The following is a 20,986-nucleotide window of genomic DNA, read 5'->3' on the forward strand; positions in this document are numbered from 1 at the left end:
GATGAGGATCCTCGAAAAATTAACTACTTTACTGAATTTTTGAGACCTCATATGTCAGCTTGTATTCGTAACGGATTAATTTCAAAGTTTCCATCAGAAAGTTCTGAAAGAAAGCATATCGGGTATTTCTGTGAATATCGCTTGGATATTCACTGTATTTGCAGATTGCCTGCTCGCAATAATATGATAGTTTGTAAATCATGTTTTAAACAATTTCACTCTGATTGCATTAAATTTTCTTCTACAGGAATATATTATCTCTTTATTTTTTTAACAAAATTTAATCTAATCACAGGTCTATGAAATCACTTGATAGAATCAATTTTTGAGATATATATTCCTGCAGAACCCTTTCATCCTAATTGCTCTGGACATCCAGATTTAGTTCCTTAATTATTTTTTAAAAAATATTAAAAAAATTACTATTGAAAAAGGAAGGTTAATTAGTTTCAAGATACTCTAAATATGATATGATTTTAAATTTAGATATCAATTTACAACTTTTATCCACTTGATATTACAATTTGACTAAATTTATCTAATAACTAATTTTACCTTCCTTTATTTACAAAATAAATCCAATTGAATTATTAATGAATTAACAAAGCTAAAAGCATATTTATCAATTGTTTTCTTGTTATTCTTTTATTTGTTTGTTATCCCTTTTTTCTTATTTATGTATTTTATTATTTGTGTATTTATTGATTTATATATATATTCATTTATTTCATTATTTATTTAATTTTTACATTTTTCGTCTGCCCATAACTGAAATAAAATAAATAAACTTAATAACTTTTAAGTTGTAATGAACTACTCGATTTTTTCCCCTGTATGATAGTAAGTCTTAAAAACAAGTTCAGATGAGTATATAAGAAATACTAAAGGTGGAAATGACTTATGAAATGAACAGGAGAAGTAAAAAAAATAATGGATAGGTAGGATAGACATTTGAAATGCTGAGATAAATAGTTAAGATAAGCAGAATGAGGAATGAAAAGAATGGGAAGGACAGATTCATGTATTAGATGAGAAGAAAGAAAAGGAAGAGTAAAGAACGAAAAGAAGTAGGATGAAAAGAATATGAAGGATTAGAGAAAATTTTACGGAAAATCCTTTATTGATCCGATTACGTTTTGACCTGTTACTATGTCATCCAACCATAGGCACATTATTTAGAACTTTCGTTTACTTTTGGGTTATTGAAATAAAAAAAGGAAACTGATGCTTGTGTCTCAAATACAAAAAGATAACTCAGAATTATTATAAATAAGTTATGTGCAATCTTGTTAAAAATTTGGAAAGTGTAAAATTGTGTTATATTTTGTATCAATCACCTTGGCCCCAAGAAAGGTGTTTCTCGAAACAAATGACAAAACAGAGCAGCTCAGATTGTAATTTGAAGGGTATTTGTTTTCCCAAATATTGATCCTGATTACAGCGGCTGCTACAGAAACAGAACAAAACCGTCTTCAAAGAAATCGATAATAAATGAAGGTGTTACAGGAGTTACAGTACTTCATGAAAAATATCTCGAGCAAAAAATATTTTCAAAATATATTTTTGTAAAAAATGAAAAATCAAAGGTTATATGATGTCATTATTTCTAAGAGTTAAAAACGTTTATGTCTGTTAGATCGGAAAGAATTTTGGTCAAAACTTTTTTCTCAAAATTGTTAAAAATGTGCCTTGTGAGTGTGATCCAACATTTAATTAAATACGTTGTGTGAAGTGTAAAAACAAGGAGATATAGATACAATAGATACATGAAATATATATACATGGGTGTCCCAATAAACATGGGAATTCATTGACAAATTTTATATTGTTTTTGGCTGTAAAGATGTGTCTATAATGTCCCAGCAAGATGAACAGTGAAGACTCTGTTTGTATACTGTAATTTTCTTGTTTTACCGAGTATAACCATATGCAGTCAAAAAATAAACAAACAAATTGTAATAATACAGGAAATCTATCGGATTTCAGCATTCTCAGTAGGCATCACTGTACTAAATCAAAGAATTATTTAAAAANCCAAAAATCGTTCTCTAGGAATATACCGATAGGAGGGGGGCTGGAGGGGGGCCAAAAATCGTTCTCTAGGAATATATACCGAAATTTGGCCTTAAACTCAGATAATTTAAATTGTACATATAAAAACACAGCATCACGGGGTTTTAATAAATTATTTGTGTTGAAGCCATGGAGAGAGAGTTAGGTTTTATTTGAATCATATCAATAATAAACAAATTCATTTAACTGATTCGCAATGTAGCTTAGAAAACGCGAATTTTAACTAAATCCAAAGTTTTTGTTTATATTTAAATAAACTTGCGCTTTGCCGCGTAGCTTTAACCCGCGTAGAACCAGAGTAAGATCGTCTTCGTAATTACGAGTCAGCTCCAGGTACGAGTTCTCTCCAAGCATGACACCGGGTTTTAGAAAATAACTTTCCTCCCTGCAGAAGAGCAGCAAAACAATGTGTAGGATTTTATTTGCTGAATATTTGGGTAAAAAGAATTAAAAAGAATAAAAAAACTTGCCTTTTGATGTCCAATTTTTCTTTTCTTTTTTTAGGAACCAAAAATATTTTTTTGACAGAAGTTATATGTTTAAAATTCAGTGATTGGTGATGGACCAAACCTCTGTAGAGTAAAAAAGTAGATGTTAGTTCCACTCCACATTTATTGAAAATATATTTCGGTCTGGGTTGACCCTCGTCAGTTCTAACGATATAATAACCATCAAATCGATAAAAAAATTAAAAAATGTATTTTTGCGAAGAACAATTAAAATTTTCAGGGTTTACCTGAATTTTTGTTTGAAAAATATTTTATAGAGGATGAATTAAGTTGCCTTTTAATATCGCATTTTTCATTTGTTCCCCCATCAAATAAAATCATTTCAATTAGACATCATTCTTATAGCGTGCCACCCCAGGGATGGCACATGGGGGGGCACGTGGACCTCGAGTTCCACATTCAGATGCTTAAGATTTGCAGTACCTTGCAAGTTTTCAACACAACTTCCGTTTCATTTATTCCTTTTTAAGGGTTAAAAACTTTTCTCTAAACTTTAAAAATTCAATGATTTTTTTTTTAACCATTGAACTCATTTTAAAAATTGAAATTATGATAAAATATATATATACTCTAGGTTTGAGATAAACTGTTTGTTATACTCTGTTTCCAGCTTGCATGGGAAATTTTTCGAAAATTCATTTTAGGAAGATTTATAAGACAAAAAAAAATGCAAAAATTTAATAAATAATTTTCATTTTGGAAGGACTTAAGCACTTGCAATAATAGCCCGTTTCGGCAAAAATAAGGCTTTTCATGTCAGAACTTTTCCTGAGCTTAATTACAGGCATTTTCATTTTTTCAATGCAAATTTTACTTAAATTTGAGCAACAAAAATTTTCCGTATATATATATGTTTAAAAATTAATAAAACTTTTTAAAGTAGATAAAACAAGCCTCCTGCACAAATCAATATTAATCATTGAATTGTATGTTGTATGACGTACCATTATTCCCCTTCTTTAGTTATAAATTGCTAAATTTTAAAACAGCTATAAAATTGAATTCATATGTGCAAATTCACATTTTGTATCATATGTTTAAGAACAAATAAAAAAATTACTGCAGGGTATAAACTTTTAAGATTTTAGCTGCTCGAGGGGCCAGCAAAATAATCTTTTGCTTTAAAGTTGATCGGCTTTCTAATAAATAAATACAGAACATGCTCTCTCATCCTTTCTCTAAAATCTGTATTTCTCTCTGTCTTATTTGGCTTTCTTTTTTTCAATCAGGACAATTACTCCGAAACTGAAAATGTTGATCAATAGGGAGTCTGGAATTGGACTGGTCATGTGATTTAGAGAACCAATAGGAATTAGGAATTGTCAGAATTTGAGAAAGTCGAGAAAGCACAGCTGAACTTCTATATCTACACAGTCGGAACTAGTCGAATAGTCTCTCTCCCTCTCCACTATACAGGCGTATGCACTCGGTTACAGTATACACTGGACAGAGTATACTTGCTTTCTCAAAATTGAGATCATTTTCAACATTCTTTATTTAAAAAAATGAAAACTGAGGATGAAGATGGGCAAAGTATGCTGTTTTTAGCTAGTGACCTAAAAACAAAAAGCAACAGTCAAAGTAAGTATTGAACTATTAATTAAAATTATGCAAAAAATCATGATATGGATACTGCAATGTAATATTTAAATGGGTAATTTCCTTGAGAACGATTTTTGGACCCCCCCCCTCCCCCCCCCTCCTATCAATTTTGTACATGGATCTTACAGAAAGTGTCTTAACTTATCCTAACCCTTGGCCGCAGCGCTCGGCCCACTAGCCTGTCCTAGCCGCAGCGCTCGGCCCCCTAACCTGTCCTAGCCGTAGCGCTCGGCCCTGAAATTGTCTTAACCTTATCTAACACTAAATAATACAAAATAACTTGAAATTAAAGGTCATGTACAAAATTGATAGGAGGGGGAGGGGGCGGGGGGGGTCCAAATATCGTAGGACGGACCCTTTATATGTAATAATCTTATTCTTGAATATATATATTACTGATCTTATGATAAGATAAATCATTATACTTATGAATAATTTTATTTTTGTCACTAATTATCATATGTTTCCATACCATATTATATAATCTGGATTTGTTCTAGAAAATTATTTTTGGACCTCCCGGCAATCCCCGGCGATTCACCGACAAAGGGTCAAACGACCCAGGGTCAAACGACACAGGGTCAAACGAAGAAATGTTTTGTAACAGGGTTTCACAATTATTTTTAGATGACGAGATATTTGAAGTCCAAGAACTTGTGGACCAAGTACAAAATTCCGAGACAAATGCCGACTGGTACGCTGTCAGGTATATTTAAGTCATGAAGCATAATTTCTTAAAAAGTGAAAACTGAAGACATATTAGGAAATATATTTTTGTAATTAGTTAATGATTCAATCAAGGAACCTTTGATTTAAGGACGCTTCATGCTACTCTTTCTTGTCCATGTTTGGGTTTTAAAGGCACAATTGTAGAAATTTTAAAGTAAAAGGCGTGCCCGATTTACAACGGTACTCGAAAAGACTTTATTTGATCAAGAGTGTTAGAGATTCATTTATTGTTTTCTATAGAAAAAAAAACTTTAACAAGTATTCGGGAAAAAATCTTAAGTTTACTACCCAAGAATTCGTGAGAAATCCAAATAATAAAATTGTTGATTTTTTATTCAAATTTTATTTATTTTATTTCATCTCAGGAAAATAAAGATTTTAAAATGTCCAAACAAGTCATCATACTTATATATATCATTATAATAAATAGAATCAATTTATAATTTTAGATAATCCTAAGCAATTGTGCAGCAATCATGCAAATTCCAGTAAAATTAATTGCTCTATAGTCTGTAACAAAATTAATTTAATACACATATATTTTTTTTTAGAAATCACATCGCTTTCCGAGCTGAGAAGAGTTTGGGTCACATAGCCTGGGGTTGGGAGGAGGCTGATGTATATTTGATCAGTGAATGCTGCATTCTTCTCCCAGACATGAAAACTAAACCAAAGGAATTTAGAGGATTTTATTCATTTGGGATTCGCGAAAAAGGTCGTTTTGACTTATTGACTTTGCGTTTTTTGTTTTTATATTTTTAGAATTCGATTATTATTTTAAGTATGAATTGAAAGAATTTACTTCTTCATCGAAAAAGTAAGGAAAATATTTAAAATATAAGTTTTAAAAACTGAATTTAAATGAACCTATAAATGTCAGCTGGGACACAAAAGTCGAGTGAGTGTGTGTAATCGATGTGATGCATATCAGAAGACAGATGTCTTTAGTGTCAGGTAGACCAACAGTCAGCACTTTAAAATTAAGATTTTAAAAACAAATTAAAAGTTAAAAGAATTGAGTTTTGCTACAAACTCTTGATTTTTTAATCCCATTTATTTTGCAACTTTAGTTATTTTAAAATAATTAATTATGTTAATGATAAAATAATCTAATTTTGAAACATCTAAGGTTGCAAATATATAGAGATTAGAAAATTTGAGTTTGCGGCAAATGCTCAATTTTATTGCGATAATCTAGAATTGGACCTATCTTCTTCTTCATTTATTTGATTTTACAAAGGAACTGATTACTGGCCTCAAAATATAATTTTTTATACGTTTATTTTAGAATTATGGGAAAAAAGGGACTGATTTTTTTATTTTTATTTACAGCTGTAACCTTAAAATCTTTATCTGATCAATAATCTTAATTAGGATATCGTCATTTTTATACCTTTAAAAAGGTGTTTAATTCTGTCAGTTTTCAATTTCAAAGATGTACCTTTGTAAATCGGACATGCCAATGTACATTGGTTTACTTCAGACGGTGTTGGCAGTCCAGGGGTATATATTTTTTTCAGAATCATCCCCCCGCCTTAAGATCTTGGGGGGGGNGAGGGGGGGGGAAACAAGAAAATCGGCAACAAAATATCAAGTATTTTCATCGGTTATTTTACTTTTCACCCAAAATGTTATTTCCCCAATTCGTGAATATAATCACACAAAAAATATACCTAACTTCTGGGGAAAATTTTATTTTCAAAAGGAGGATGTGATGATTTTTAAAGAACTTATACACAACTGAAAAAAAATATATAAAAGTTGTTGTTAAGACACCTGCTGCTAAAGCATCTGCAGTGGCCGACGAAGTGTGGACGATGCAGAAAACCAATGGTTGGAAGTATTACCAAGTAAGTATAATTTTGGTGCTAGGAACTTTCCCAAAAATATTTTTCCAAGGGAAACTTCTCAAATGCCAATTTCCCAAGTGGCAACTTCCCCATGAAGGAAAAAATGCATTTTTCCCATGAAGGAAGTATTAAAGTATTTAAGTTTTACATTTTTAAATAAATTTCCCAACTTTTTTAGAAAATACTAACTTTAAAAAAAATTCTTTTAGTTTCTCTCAGTTAGTTAAGGCAAGCATGTTAGCGGACTACCCCCTTTCTTCAAAGGGTAAAAATGTATTCAACGATCCTTTTTATTATTTAAGGCTAGGATGGGGTTGGGGGCCGAGCGCTGCAGCTATTACTTGTTTTAAAGAAAGAATATTGCATTATTTAAGGTTAGGTTAGGCGTCTGAGGTGCCGCAGGCGGGCTAGGGGGCCGAGCGTTGCGGCTAGGATGGGCTAGGGGGCCGAGCGTTGCGGCTATTACTTATTTTAAAGAAAATATAGTAAATTATTTTAAAAGGAAATTGTTACTTGGGAAAATGTGCATTGGGGAAGTTGCCGCTTTCCTTCATGGGGAAGTTGCACTTGGGAAAATGTACTTTTGGAAAAAATGTACATACTTTACAAGTCGACGTTCATTTTTATTTTCTAAAATAATCCGTTTATTTGTTTTTCTGATGAAACCTTTCAGCGAAGTGCTGAATATTGTCTGAATACAGTGAGACACATAAATCTAGACATTTAAATTTAGATATCACCAACCACACACATCCTTGGACTGATGATTATAATATTTCTATCGAAGAATATATATCCTCAACTGACATGATAGTCTGTATTTTTCCAAGTTTGGTTGAGATTTCTCTTTACCGGTTTTAACTTTTCGAGACACAAAAAACTGTAGAGAATTAAAATCATTTTTTTCGTGAAATGAGCCTGTGTAGTGTGTACAGTACACTGCACTGCACTGTATATTTGTATTGGACTACTTTAAATCACAATTTGAGTCTGACAGTCGTCTTACTAGTCTGAAGTTTTAAGAGTTGTGCTGTAAGTTCACAAGAATGTTGTTTGTACGAATATTGATATATCCTATGCTAACTATATGAATGAAGCAGTTTCCTTTAGTTCATTTTCCCAAGCATTGACATTATTTTATTTAGTCATGAATGTGCTCAGAGGTGTCCTATGCAATGTCTCCTACTACACAGTAAACGGGAACTAGTCCAACATATGTACATGAAACATGGGAAATTCTACTGTGAACTTTGTGAGAAGATCTTCACTGACCTTAGGAAAACAACCAACCAAATTTTTTTCCTTTAAAGGGATCGTCGTTGTATTTTCAAGTGACTTCTGTGTAAAGGGATCGTCGTTGTATTTTCAAGTGACTTCTATGTAAAGGGATCGTCGTTGTATTTTCAAGTGACTTCTATGTAAAGGGCATGCTTGGTTCACATTTTTCATTAAGTTACCCTTGAAATCTTAATCTTATAAGTGTAAGATATCATTGTTTTTCTAGCTTAAAGAGAGTTTTATGGAGAAATTTCTAAAGAAAAAACTATTTTTATGCATTCTTGATCTGACAAAGGTTTTAAGCAGTGCATAGGATCCATCTGGATCCGCACGGGAAAAAATTGGATCCGGATCCAGAATTTCTTTACTGATTTACTGAATTTTCTTAACAAAAAATAATTCTTTGTTTTAATTTTTCGCATATTTTTGTCCTAGAACTTGATGAACCATTCAGAAATGAGAAAATTTTTACAATCTCTCTTTTTTCAAAAGTTCAGTTGGGTTTTAGGAGTATAAAAGTTTTTTTTTCACAGTTTTTGGTTGATATTTTACCCCTTGGATCCGGATCCGGATCCGGATCCGTGGATCCGCATATTTTTGCGGATCCCGGATGCAGGAAGCCAAAATCTTGCGGATCCTAAGCACTGGTTTTAAGGTACCTTTGTGACTCGGAAATGCTACTTTATCAACGAAGAATTAACTCAACTGCTTTATAAATTCAAATTAAAATTTTTTTTTTGAATTTGAATAATGGATTGTTTAGAGAGATGAAGAAACACATGGCGGAAGAAAATCTTCTCTTGGTTCAGTAAGTTTTTTTCCTGTTTTTATCAGGGGTTTATTTTTTCTTAAAAAATCTTTTTACACCCTCTCCCGGCTCTCTGCTTTGAAAATATTTCTTTTTCTCTCCGATGTTGAGTATGTTAGGGTTTTTATTTTCTCTCAATCGAGTAAAGTGTTAAATGTAAGATTTTTCTAGGGGGAAAATCAAACAGGGGAAAATACTTGCCAGTTAATTTGTATTAATCTATAGATATGTATCTAATAAATTTCTAAATTTCAATTTTGTACAAGAAACCCTGAGTGATTAATTCATTCATTTTCTAAAACTGTTTCTCAAAATAGCTCGAAATAACAAAAAATAGCAGCAAACAACGAAATACTCAAAAACCAAGATTTTCTTTATAATTTGTGCGAAATAGCTTTTGCAAAATTATATCGAAATTTCGCGCAATTTTTACTCTAAACTTTAGAAAATCGTTGCGCAATTTGCACGATGTTCGTGCAAAAAATTTCGATTGGAAACCCCACTCGCAACCACATTCCATTGAGAAATGGCTGAGATTTATCAACTTTTAAATTAATTCATTGACGGTTAATAAAAATAGCACCATTTCTTTATTTACATGAAAATCATAATAACTAAATCTTTCATAAAAACATATGATGAAAAAGTGTGGACATTTTCAGATCCTGTATTTTGTGCAAAGAACAGTTTGGCGAGGACGGGAAAGACGGTAGACTCATGAAGGAACATTTGCTGCTGGTAATATTTTTAAAATATTTTTTTTATAGATAAGGGGTGTTGGGTCCGACCTTTCTCCTTGTTATTAGTTGTTCTAGAACAGGAACAATTAAATGACCAGGAATGATGAAAAATGAGGAGAAACAAGAACAAGTAGTTGAGAATAGTCTATTATTTTATAATTATTGTTGTACAGTGTCATGATGGTTTTGAAGATGAAATTTCTGGATATGAAGCAGCCAAGCTCTCTAATCCTGAAATTATTAAAGAAATATACCTCAGGTATTGCTTCAATTTTTAAAAGTGCTTTTAGAATTTGAACTTTACATGACTGTCTGTAAACATAATTTTAAGAAACTCCATTTTTCGAGAATAAGGACAGATTTACAACAATAACATTTAAAAGTTTTTTATTATGAATGAACTGGATATCAATATTTCTCTTTAGGTATTTACAATTGTCAAATTTCCAAAAAAAAAGTGACTTGCGTATTTCTACTTGCAGAAACAATGGAGAACACTTCAATGAGAAAACGCTTTTCTAGTTTGTAAAACTACTGAAATTTCCAATATTTTGATCACACAATGTTTTAAAAGGGTACCGTTGTGAATGAGTCATGTCCCTTGTTAAATGGAGGGTAAATACATCCACAAGGTCCTTCAAGTCAATTATATATTTGTTTAGATACAAACCCTCAAAGACTGAAACATACCAATTCGACAACTTCCAGTGTCCTCACTGCCAGCGATTATTTTCTGCGCGTGCTGGGCTTAAAATTCATGTTGGCATTGCGCATCGAGGTGTGGGCATCGTCTTCTGCCCACGCTGCCCATTTACTTTTAAAAATGTTGACGATTGCAAAGTCCACTTGAAGAAGGGACATTCTGTGAAGAAAAGTTATATAAAGAAACCGCAATCAGCAAAGTCTGACACTGTTAAGAAGAGTGCAGTTCCCAACAATGTTCCAATTTGTAATCCTTCATCATCAAATAGTGAAGCAACCAACAGTATCATTACTTATATCAAGGAAGAGAACAATATTTCTCAAGAGAATGTTACGGAACAAGTAATTGAAAATAACACAGACGCTCAAGAAACCCAAGTCCAGATCAAGACGGAAAATATGCAAGTGGACGGTCTTGGCGAGGTAGAAAAGGAAATAGTGATCGAGGAAGAAACTTTTGAATTAAAAACAGAAATTGTTGAACCAGCATTGCCTTCTACAGTCGAAACCAAGAAAAAAGTTAAGAAACCGTTACCAGGTCTTCTGAAAATCACATTTTCAGATACATCCTTGTAAGTAATATTTTAGTTATTTTTAATATTTTGAAAGATGTGAAGAATTTTATATTTTAAATAATCTATATTTTTAGGCCTGTAAAGCAACCACAGCCACCTGTTCTTCAAAACACAAAATCAAGTATAGGTGGTCTTTTTTTTAAATGGGGAAAATTCCCACAATTATTATTTTTTGCAGGTTTTAAATATTTCCTTCTCAAACACTTTATTTTGTGTTTTTTGATATATTTATAGTGAACTACTTTGTTACTTACTTACTCACTTACTTACTTACTTACTTACTTACTTACTTACTTACTTACTTACTTACCTACAGTTAAAAATAATGTAAGCTGTAATCATTTTTTTTAAAATTTGGTAACACTTGTTGTAAATGTTTGTCAATATTTGGGTTTTAAGACTTGCTGATATTTTTGTTAAAGTTTGTAAATATTTGTTGTCTAGGATTAAAACGAAAAGCTGATGAAGAGAAATTGATTCAGAAAGAACCTTCTACGCCAAAGTTTGTTAATATTTCAACCAAGGTACCTTCTCTCTCAATATCTTCGAACAGGGTGTCCCATATCAAACTGCATTAAACCCAAGCTTTAACACCAAAAACCGGACTAAATTTTTTTTTAAAACTGTATTTTTTAACGAAAAATTTGATTTTGGCCTTACACAATTTTTTTTTATTTTCAGCTCTGTTGTCCCAAAACTTCCAATGTAAAGTTAAAGCATGACCCAATATGATGCGGAATTGTAAATTTTCAGCTCTTTTGTCCCAAAACTTTCAATGTAAAGCTAATGCATGACCCAATATGATGCGGAATTGTAAATTTTCAGCTCTTTTGTCCCAAAACTTCCAATGTAAAGTTAAAGCATGACCCAATATGATGCGGAATTGTAAATTTGTATTTGTTCTTGTTGTCATTCTAATTATAATCATAATCATAATCATAATTATATACATATAATGTACATATAATAATATATATATATATAATTATAATTATTATTATTTAGTTAAAAGAACTACAATTGAAGATGAAAGTAGGAGAGCAGAGACAACTTAAGCCTATTCTCCCCAAACCAGGTCCATTCTTTAACCCTTTTTATTTTTAAATATTTTTAGTATTCATTGCTTTTAAAAAACTACTTTGACACTTGGGGGTTCCTTTAAGAAATCTGCACATTTTCTACTACTTATACTTCTTCTTAGTTTTTATTTGAGGGGTTGTTGGATTGATTAATCAATTGAATGCTTGATTATTTGATATGTTTGATTGGTTGATCGAGTGGTTATTTAATTGATTAATTGATTGTTTACTCTTTTTAGTTGTGTCTATTGCTGGTGTTCCCAAGATGCCGGTAATTATCTTAACTATTTTTATTTATTCAATTTATAAAATTTGTTTATTTATTTTCATGACAAAATGCTGATTATTTAATCAGGGATAAAAACATTAAAATAAAATTAACATGGTCCGCCCTGACATGGCCCTCATCTGAACATGTTTACTCAGTTTTTTTAGAGGTTTAGTCGCTGAATTAGGGGAAAACTTAAGTTTTGGGTATGAAGTATCAAAAACCTTTTTTATGTCTCATTTTTCAGTTTTTCCTCAAAGTTTCTAAATTACTCCAAATATATAAAATATTGTATAAAAGATTGCATTAAGTATGAAACACTCTGTGTAAATCAATGAAATGTTAAGTGTTGCGTTTTCATTGATATATTTTAGTAATTAATATTTTTATATTAAAGTTGTCGGGTACTGTTTCAATGGAGATGAGTAAAGCTGAATCCAAGGTAAACAATTAGATACATCATCAAGCTTAATCAAAGGGGGGGGGGGGGAAAGGTGGTTGTGTCACAACGTTATTGGGTGAATCGTTATTTCATCTAAAATTGGGTGAAACGTGATTGGGCGAACTGTTACCACACAACTTTAGACTTCAGAAGAGGGCGTATCACCACCAAAAATATCTTTTCCATTTTAAACCTTTCAACATACAAATGTATTGTTTTACCTGAGTTCTTGATATATTTGTTCATTTTATCTATTTTTAAGTGACACTCTCAACAAAGATGGCCATGCCTGATTTACAATGGTACCCTAAAAAACTTTGTCTGATCAAGTATGAACAATGCATTTATTTGTTTTTAAAAACTGTTTATTTTCTATTGTGGTTTATTTGCAAAATTTATTTGCTCATTTTTGCTTAAAGACTGGATAAATTATCAGAATTTGACACTTTTAAAATAAACAAAGTTTTTTCATCCATTTTTTATCAGATTAAGATTTCAAGGGTACACTTTAGTTCTTTAAGTCATTACATTTGAGGCTTCAGCACTTAAGTTTATAGAATGAAGTTTATTTTTTTATTTGAATTAGGTAGAATAACTTCATTTAACATGTTAAATTTTTAAATATTATGATTTTGTAGACGTTTATTCCCGTGGTTGGCCCAGACGGAAAAACTATGCTGATTGATGTTTTTAAAGCAAAGGTAAAATGAATATTTTAAAGATTATATTTTTATTAAAAAGAGTCATTTGGGGGAAAGTTTTCAGTTTCAAACACTCAACAGATTAAGAATATTTTTTTAATATTCTCAATTGCTATGTCGTAAAAACTAAAAACAATTATTTTTTTTATTCAGTTGAATCATTGATAATAATTTGAGAATGAATAATTCAGGATGGTATCTCTAGTGGGTCTATCAAGTTCCTTCCAAACAATCAACATCAGAGCAAACCGGTTTTCTCAGAATCGGTAAATAAACGATACAAAAAAAACATTGTAAAAATAGCAGGCCTCAAATGAGGGAATGAAAATAAGTTTTTATATTTTGAATGAGATTTTACAGTACTTTTTGTTAAAACTTTATGCTTTGTGGGTATCGTGTTAAAAAGATTACCAAATTTTGCAAATAAAATTTTCCTTTTTATTTCAACAACCAAATTTTAGATTTTGTCCCCTGTGATAGCTTCCACATCATCCCTTCTGACTGGTTCTCCATTATCCTCCACAGGCCAAACTATAACAGGACAAATTACAAACTCACCTACCCTCGCTCTCAGGATTGTCAGCTCAGCTAGCCATGTGGGTCAAACTCTCAATACAGTCAGCCATGCTGGTGAAACCCGAGTCGGACAGAGTGCGCGTATAAAAGTTGGGAAAGAATTGAAGCGATCTGAAATTTTTGCGCAACGACAATCTCTTCTAATAAGTAACCAAGTAGATCCTCTGGACACCACAGGTAAAAAACAGTTAAAATAAATCTGACAAATCAATGAGAAAGAGCCATGCTCAAACTTACAATGTCGATTAAACATGTATCTTTTTTCATTCTTTTGTGTAAATTTGTATTGGAAGATTGATGCATGATTTGATTGAATGCTGATATATAATAGACACTAATGATGTGATTGGTTAATGCATGAGTTGGGTGAATGATTGATTGACGAGTTGTTTGATTGATTGATTGATTGATTGATTGATTGATGAATGATTGGATTGAGTGATTAATAAATGACAGGATGAATTAATTAATAAAAGATCTAATTGATTGATTGATAAATGCTCTACTTTACGATTAGTAAAAGATTTGTCTCGATGATAAATGCATGACTTGCTTAATTGGTTGACGAAGGATCAAATTGATCGATTAACAAATGATTTGATTTAAAAAAAAAGAATGTTTAATTTATTGCTGGATAAACTATTGATTGATGGTTTATTGAACTAAGTTATTGATAAATGATCGGATGAATTCATTGATGAATTAGCTGATTAATTGATTAATGAATGATCTAGTTGATCAATTGGTGAAAGATTTGACTCAATAAAAAATACATGACTTGTTTGATTGCTTGACAAAGGATCAAATTTATCGATTAATAACTGATTTGATTTGATAAATGAATGTTTTCATTTGATGCTGGATGATTTATTGATTGATGAATTTTTTTACTAAGCTATTGATAAATTACAGAAAGAATTCATTGATGATTGAGCTGATTGATTGATTTATGAATGATCTAGTTGATCATTTGGTAAAAGATTTGAATCAATGATAAATGCATGGCTTGTTTGATTGCTTGAGGAAGGATAAAACTGATCGATTAAAAAATGTTTTCACTCATTTTTTAATGAATATTAATTGATTGATGAATAGAATGATTGCTGCATTTAGGAATGATATTAATAGGTGAATGGTTTATTTTTAAATAGGTGAAAGATTTTATTGATTGATTTACGTATAAATTGTTTAGATATGATGAACCCTGATGCAGTATCTTTAGAAAATACAAGGAAACAGTACGAAACTTAAAGTTCAGTAAAGTTTCTCCCAAAAAGATGTTTTAAAAAAAAATTTTATCAAAGAGATGGTAAACATTTTTAGCACTATCCTAAATCCTAAATCAAATGCTGCATTGATATTTAAAATAAATAAATTTTTCTTGCTTTTGCCCAAGTCATATCGTATCACCCACCATTGATAAAGTATTAAAAAAATCAGAAATCTGAAGAATCTCATGGTGAAAGTTACAAACACCGTAAAACATTTCATGGTGACAATTGCTTACGTTTTTGACTTCTTCCCAACACTTGGCCGCCTACCTAATTTCATTTCTTGTATTACACAACATCACATAGTTTAAAATAACCTTTAGATTTATTTGTATTGTAATGTAATAGTTGTATTATGAGAGATAAAGTTGCTTTAAATCTTCCTGTTGTTCTTACAAAGAGAACCAATAAGAAGATGGCCCAGGTCAAAACTAAACTAAAATTGTTAAGATACATGTTTAGTGCAGTTACCTACAAAGGATGAGGTTTCAAAAACGATTATACGAAATTTATACATGTCTCGTTGCTTATATTCATCATTCCCTGCAACATTAAACTTCTTGCCTTCTTTGCCAAATCATCATATAAGCCATTTAAAACCACCTTCAAGGCAGCAAACTTAATTTAAACTTGGGATCGTCATATTTAAAGAGTTTTAAGTCTCATTCTTTGCGATTAACCCTATTCATAACTTTGAATTATTTACATTTCGCTGGAGTGTCAAAAAAAATTAATGATCAAAAGTGATTTCTTGCAAAAGTTAGTTTCGCTAATTTTGTGAATTTTAGGACAATCCGTTCTTCAAAATCAGCATGATCGGATCAGATGTGACTGGAACTTGTAGAGTTTGTCAAGATTTTACACAAACCTTTAATCAAAGCTCGGTAAATATATTTGGAGTAATGGTCTAAATAAGGGTCTGGTAATGATGAAATTTAAAATAAAATTTAATTTTTGATAAATAAGTTTGAAATAAAAATTTTATCAAAAAGATTATTTATTTTTACAAAAAATATTTTGACATAAATTATAATAATGTTATGAGATAAAAATTATAATTATGATAAGAACTTAAAAGAGATAAAAATGACAATTATGATAAAAATTGTTATTAGATTGAGATAAAAATGATAATATTGATAAAAATTGTAATGAAATTAATATGATAATTATTATAAGAATGGTTATGAGATAAAAATAATAATGATGCCAGGAGATACAAATGATATTGAACCTATCCTACAAAGATAACCTTAAAGAACTAGGCTTACCCTCCCTAGAGGAGAGAAGAAAAAGAGGGGACATGATAAAAACCTGGAAAATACTGTACCATCATGATCATATTTTAGAAAACTTAATTCAGCCTCTACAGTGAGCACAAGGTTAAATTCATCTACATTTAACCGAAGATGAAGAGAGCAAACCTGATATAAAATAATTTTAGTTCAAGGTGATAAAGACTGGAACCAGGCAGTTAAGAGGTCTATGACCCTTTTTTATAAAAATGCAGCCATGGATCCGAAAGATTAAATGATGACCTGACCCGCCATTTCTTTCGTGCATGATACAGGACCTTTGCAAAGAAACTATCAACGTATCAATTTATAATTATTAATTATATAAAAAGAAAATTAGTTCATGAAAATTGCTTTGAGATAAAAATGATAATTATTATTAGAAGAATTGCTTTGAGATAAAAATGATAATTATTATTAGAAGAATTGCTTTGAGATAAAAATGATAATTATTATTAGAAGAATTGCTTTGAGATAAAAATGATTATTGTGATCAAAATGTTATGAGATAAAACTGATAATTATAATACAAAATAGTTATGATAAAAAAACTTACATTGATTACATTACAATTGATAATTGTTCTGGATACTTTAGTTACTTGAGAAACATTTTAAAGAAACTCATCAGCAGATGATCTACATTAAAAGGTAAAACTTTTGAACCTTGTTAATTACAATATTGGCAATGATGATGATAATTCTATTTCGAATTGTACAGTGTTTTTTTTACTAAATACTATTTTTTCCTCAAATTTATCTGTAAACTTGAAAGATTCACATTTGAGGCTATTTTCATCTTGGTATTTATGCTACATACAGTTAACATACAGTTAACAAATAATGACATGAAAAGAGATTTTGTTTTTTAGATTTGTTCTGTATTACGAGATCAGTTTTAAACAGAGTGCTAGGTCAAGAAAAAAATTCTTTCTTTGCTTCTACTGCGGAAAGGAGTTCACTACCAAGTAAGTTTATTCAGTCAGTCAGTCATGGAGAGAGAAAACTGATAAACCTATTTTCAGGTTCAATGTAAGACGACATCAAATGTTGTATTGTCCACACAAGCAAGAAATAGACCCACGTCTGCTTGGCTTGGGTCCTCAGGATTGTGCTAAGGCAGCTGAGCTGGAGTGGAAGAAGAAGGAGATAATTAAGACAGGAGGGAAGTGTATAGAGGTAGTGGATGACGAGGAGGAAGAGGAGGAGGTCGAGATACTCGAGGATGAGACCACGGTCAGGGTTAATGTGAACGAGGACAACGATGGGCTTGAGTTCTTGGTATGTATCACGATTATAGAAACTGTAATTTCAAGTAACCCTTCATGCACATTTGTCTGATTTATACAACGGTACCCTTGATACCTTTCTCTGATCAAAATATGGAAGATGTTGTTTTTCTAGGTTTAGAAGTGTTAATTTCTAATAATTCCTGTATGTTTTCCTCAGTTGAAATGTGCAAGTCACTTTTGTAGAGAACCCAAAAATGAAGAACCATTTATCAAAATTATTAACATAAAACATAAACATTGCATGGAGGTTTATTTGAATTTACTGACAAAAATTATATATTAAAACATCTAAGGTCTATGCAAAGATGGATTAGAAAATCAGAGATTGTGGAAAAGACTCAACCCCTTTAAAGATTCTTTGAACTAATTTATTGTGTAATAATAAAGTTTTAAAAAAACTCTTCACACTATTTATATTACAGGAGCTTGAAAATTTGGAGGAAAACGACCCTCTTGGACCTTGAAAAAATCCTCAAAATAAAGATGATGGACGAAATATGGCGGAAAAATTCATGAATAAGATGGCTCAAATGTACAAAAAAAACTTATTTAGTGGTCTTTGTTAATGAAATATGTTTGTGCTGGTTTTAACAAAATCCATTTTACTGCATATGCAATCATTTGTTGTGACTAGTTAGATTCACACAACTGTGGAATAGAAAGAAGAACTGCTGTTAGACTCAAGTCATGATCTTAAATTGACAAAGGAATGAACCGGCTCAATTACATTTGCTATAATACTTTTGCCATAATTACAAGTGCCATAAATACATTTGCCATAATTACACTTGCCATGAATACTTTTGCCATAAGGAACACTTATAATTATTTTAGCTATAATTTGCTAACTCTAACAAGGATATAATTCTTTTATAAAGCCTGGATATGACACTAATACTGATAGAAAGAGCTAGCTTGGTGAAGAATCAATGACAATACAATACTTTTCCAATAGAGCAGTAGTTTAACCTTATTGTTCTTTCATTTGTTAAGTGTAGTCACAAAAGTAATAATTGAAGTTGTATAATAAAAAGATAAATATTATATTGTGTTATTTTAGGTTACTAATAACTATAATAAATTTTTATGGCAATTGTATTTATGGCTAAACTATTGTGGAAAATGTTACTGAGCCCATGAACCACAGCTGTTACTGAGTGGTCATCAAGCTACTACTAGCTGGTTAAACTATTTTCTTTATGTCAAGATTATATACTAAATAGTGATTGTTTAAATATCGTCTTTCTATTCTACAGTTTAAGAGTCTCACTGAAGAAAACAATATCACGAAGATCTGAGTGCAATTATTTATGTTAGTGACTAAAAACATTTTTAATATTTTATTAAATTTTTTGTTTTAATGTCTAAGTGAACTTTTTCAGAAACGGCTAAAATCACCTTAAAACTGATTTTCGTTCAAAAATTATTTATCACGTAAAAGTGTGCGCGTTCCCAGAATAATAAATTTACATTTTTGTGATGTACTTATTTTCCTAATGTTTTTTTACATATTTAGATTTGTTTAGCTTGTTATTTAAGTTCTGTTATATTTCTAATGAACAGTACAGACAATAAATCTAATTAAACTTAAACCCCTGTTCACACTTAGAGGGACTTTCGTAATCTCAAGTGAACTTCCACTAAAAATGTTTAATGATGAGAAAAGCATCGTCGTTTATCTAGATTGAGAAAAAATGTTGTGGAAAACTACTTTCGGTTCATTTGAGACATATTAAAGTTTTTAAAGATCTGTAAATCCTAGGTTTGAGCGCAAATTCGACTTTCATAAACACCTACTTTGGGGGTGTATACGTTTTCAGAATTAGTTTTTTTTAATTATAAAATAACGACAATGAAAAATAAAGTAAAAATTTTACAGTAATCTAATTAGATGGTTAGGAACATATTTCTCTGAAGAAATTTGTCAATAAATCAAAGCTAAAATCGACTATTTCGTTTTCAATATTATAATAAATTTCTTATTTTCTTTGAATTTATTCGCAGATTTCTTCAAATTCTTCGAATGTCGTCCTTTCAATAATAATTCTAGAAAATCTGCAGAAAATCTTTGTGAATAATGAGAAAATAGAAACTTATAATTGAACAAAATTTCGATCTTATTTTCGATAATAAGATTAATTTTTATTTTCTCAACATGTTCCTATAACATGACGTCCGTAGTTTTATGTCGTCGTTATTTCATAATTTAATAAAAAATAATTCTGAAAACGTATCCACCCATAAAGTAGGAGTTTTGAACGTCGAATTTGAGCTCAAACTCGGGATTTACAGATCTTTAAAAAGTTTAATATGTCTCAAATGAATCCGAAAGAAGTTTTCCACAACACTGCATACTCAGTTTTACTATATTTAGAATATTTATAACTCATTACGTATCAACAAAATACAATTAGATTTCCTAGTTTGTCCTTATTATTTTGGAGATAACGTTTTTAATATTTATCTAGAAATATAAACAAAGCATAAAATTTAAGATAATACCTCAGTTAAAGGACTGAGGGAGGAAAATGTCTTGTATTTTCATAATTTTATCAAGGAAGAAACTTTTTTATTTAAACCAATTAAATACATTTTACAGTTCTATCTCTAGGTTGGGTCGAATCATATGATATGATATTATGATGCATAGACAAGTTTTGATATAATTTTCTCGTGGGAGGTCAAAGTAAATACTACTTTGTTAAACCTTAGGTCTAATTAAATGATGCATGGTGGGGTTTGAAAATGTTTATTGGTAAAAACTTGTTACAGAATATATGGGAGCGTTATTACTGTGTAGTTAGTTGCTGTGGGGGAATTTAGGGAGCTTCTCAACTGCAGGTGTAGATGAACCTCTAGAGTTTTCTGTAGCAGAACTATAGAAGGCTGCTTCTTTAGGGAGCTGCTTGAAGCTGCAGGTGTAGATGAACCTTTAGAACTTTCTGTAGCAGAACTATAGAAGGCTGCTTCTTTAGGGAGCTGCTTGAAGCTGCAGGTGTAGATACCTTTAGAACTTTCTGTAGCAGAACTGTAGAGTGTAGAAGGCTGCTTCTTTAGGGAGCTGCTTGAAGCTGCAGGTGTAGATGAACCTTTAGAACCTTTTTGTTGGTACAGAGTTGGTTTGGAACTCCGGAGCTGCTCAAGGATTGGTTACAACTGATGATATCATCTTTCCAAGATTTCAACGTTAGGTTTAA

At 30.9% G+C, this 20,986-nt stretch overlaps 1 protein-coding gene across 6 annotated transcripts; it reads left to right on the plus strand.

The window, feature by feature from the left end:
• Positions 1-3,763: 3,763 nt before the first annotated feature.
• LOC111702649 (uncharacterized) lies at positions 3,764-19,381 on the plus strand. Of its 6 annotated transcripts, none has more exons than XR_002765458.1 (26): positions 3,764-4,163; positions 4,812-4,890; positions 5,465-5,588; positions 5,794-5,867; positions 6,686-6,763; positions 7,909-8,040; positions 8,805-8,849; positions 9,512-9,587; positions 9,763-9,848; positions 10,252-10,863; positions 10,941-10,993; positions 11,311-11,390; positions 11,872-11,941; positions 12,185-12,216; positions 12,611-12,655; positions 13,294-13,356; positions 13,548-13,622; positions 13,818-14,109; positions 15,125-15,164; positions 15,552-15,627; positions 15,992-16,087; positions 17,096-17,148; positions 17,370-17,465; positions 17,523-17,778; positions 18,212-18,439; positions 19,046-19,381. XR_002765458.1 is itself a non-coding variant. In XM_023474404.1 (25 exons), the coding sequence occupies exons 1-25, from the start codon at positions 4,088-4,090 to the stop codon at positions 18,251-18,253; spliced, it is 2,751 nt and encodes a 916-aa protein (XP_023330172.1). In that variant the 5' UTR covers positions 3,764-4,087; the 3' UTR covers positions 18,254-19,011. The 6 variants fall into 6 exon arrangements, 2 of the variants coding, with proteins under 2 accessions (XP_023330172.1, XP_023330173.1); XR_002765457.1 differs by having other exon boundaries at positions 19,052-19,381; XR_002765459.1 differs by having other exon boundaries at positions 18,212-18,422.
• The last annotated feature ends 1,605 nt before the right edge of the window (positions 19,382-20,986 follow it).

This window comes from Eurytemora carolleeae, unplaced genomic scaffold (genome assembly GCF_000591075.1).
Source record: "Eurytemora carolleeae unplaced genomic scaffold, Eaff_2.0 scaffold412, whole genome shotgun sequence".
Taxonomy (NCBI): Eukaryota; Metazoa; Arthropoda; class Copepoda; order Calanoida; family Temoridae; genus Eurytemora; species Eurytemora carolleeae.

Coding starts and splice junctions, on each gene's coding strand:
- LOC111702649 (XM_023474404.1), top strand. CDS start 4,088: ATGAAAACTGAGGATGAAGATGGGCAAAGTATGCTGTTTTTAGCTAGT. Junction 8,850..9,511: donor GAAAATCTTCTCTTGGTTCA/GTAAGTTTTTTT, acceptor GGACATTTTCAG/ATCCTGTATTTTGTGCAAAG. Junction 14,110..15,124: donor AGATCCTCTGGACACCACAG/GTAAAAAACAGT, acceptor TAAATTGTTTAG/ATATGATGAACCCTGATGCA.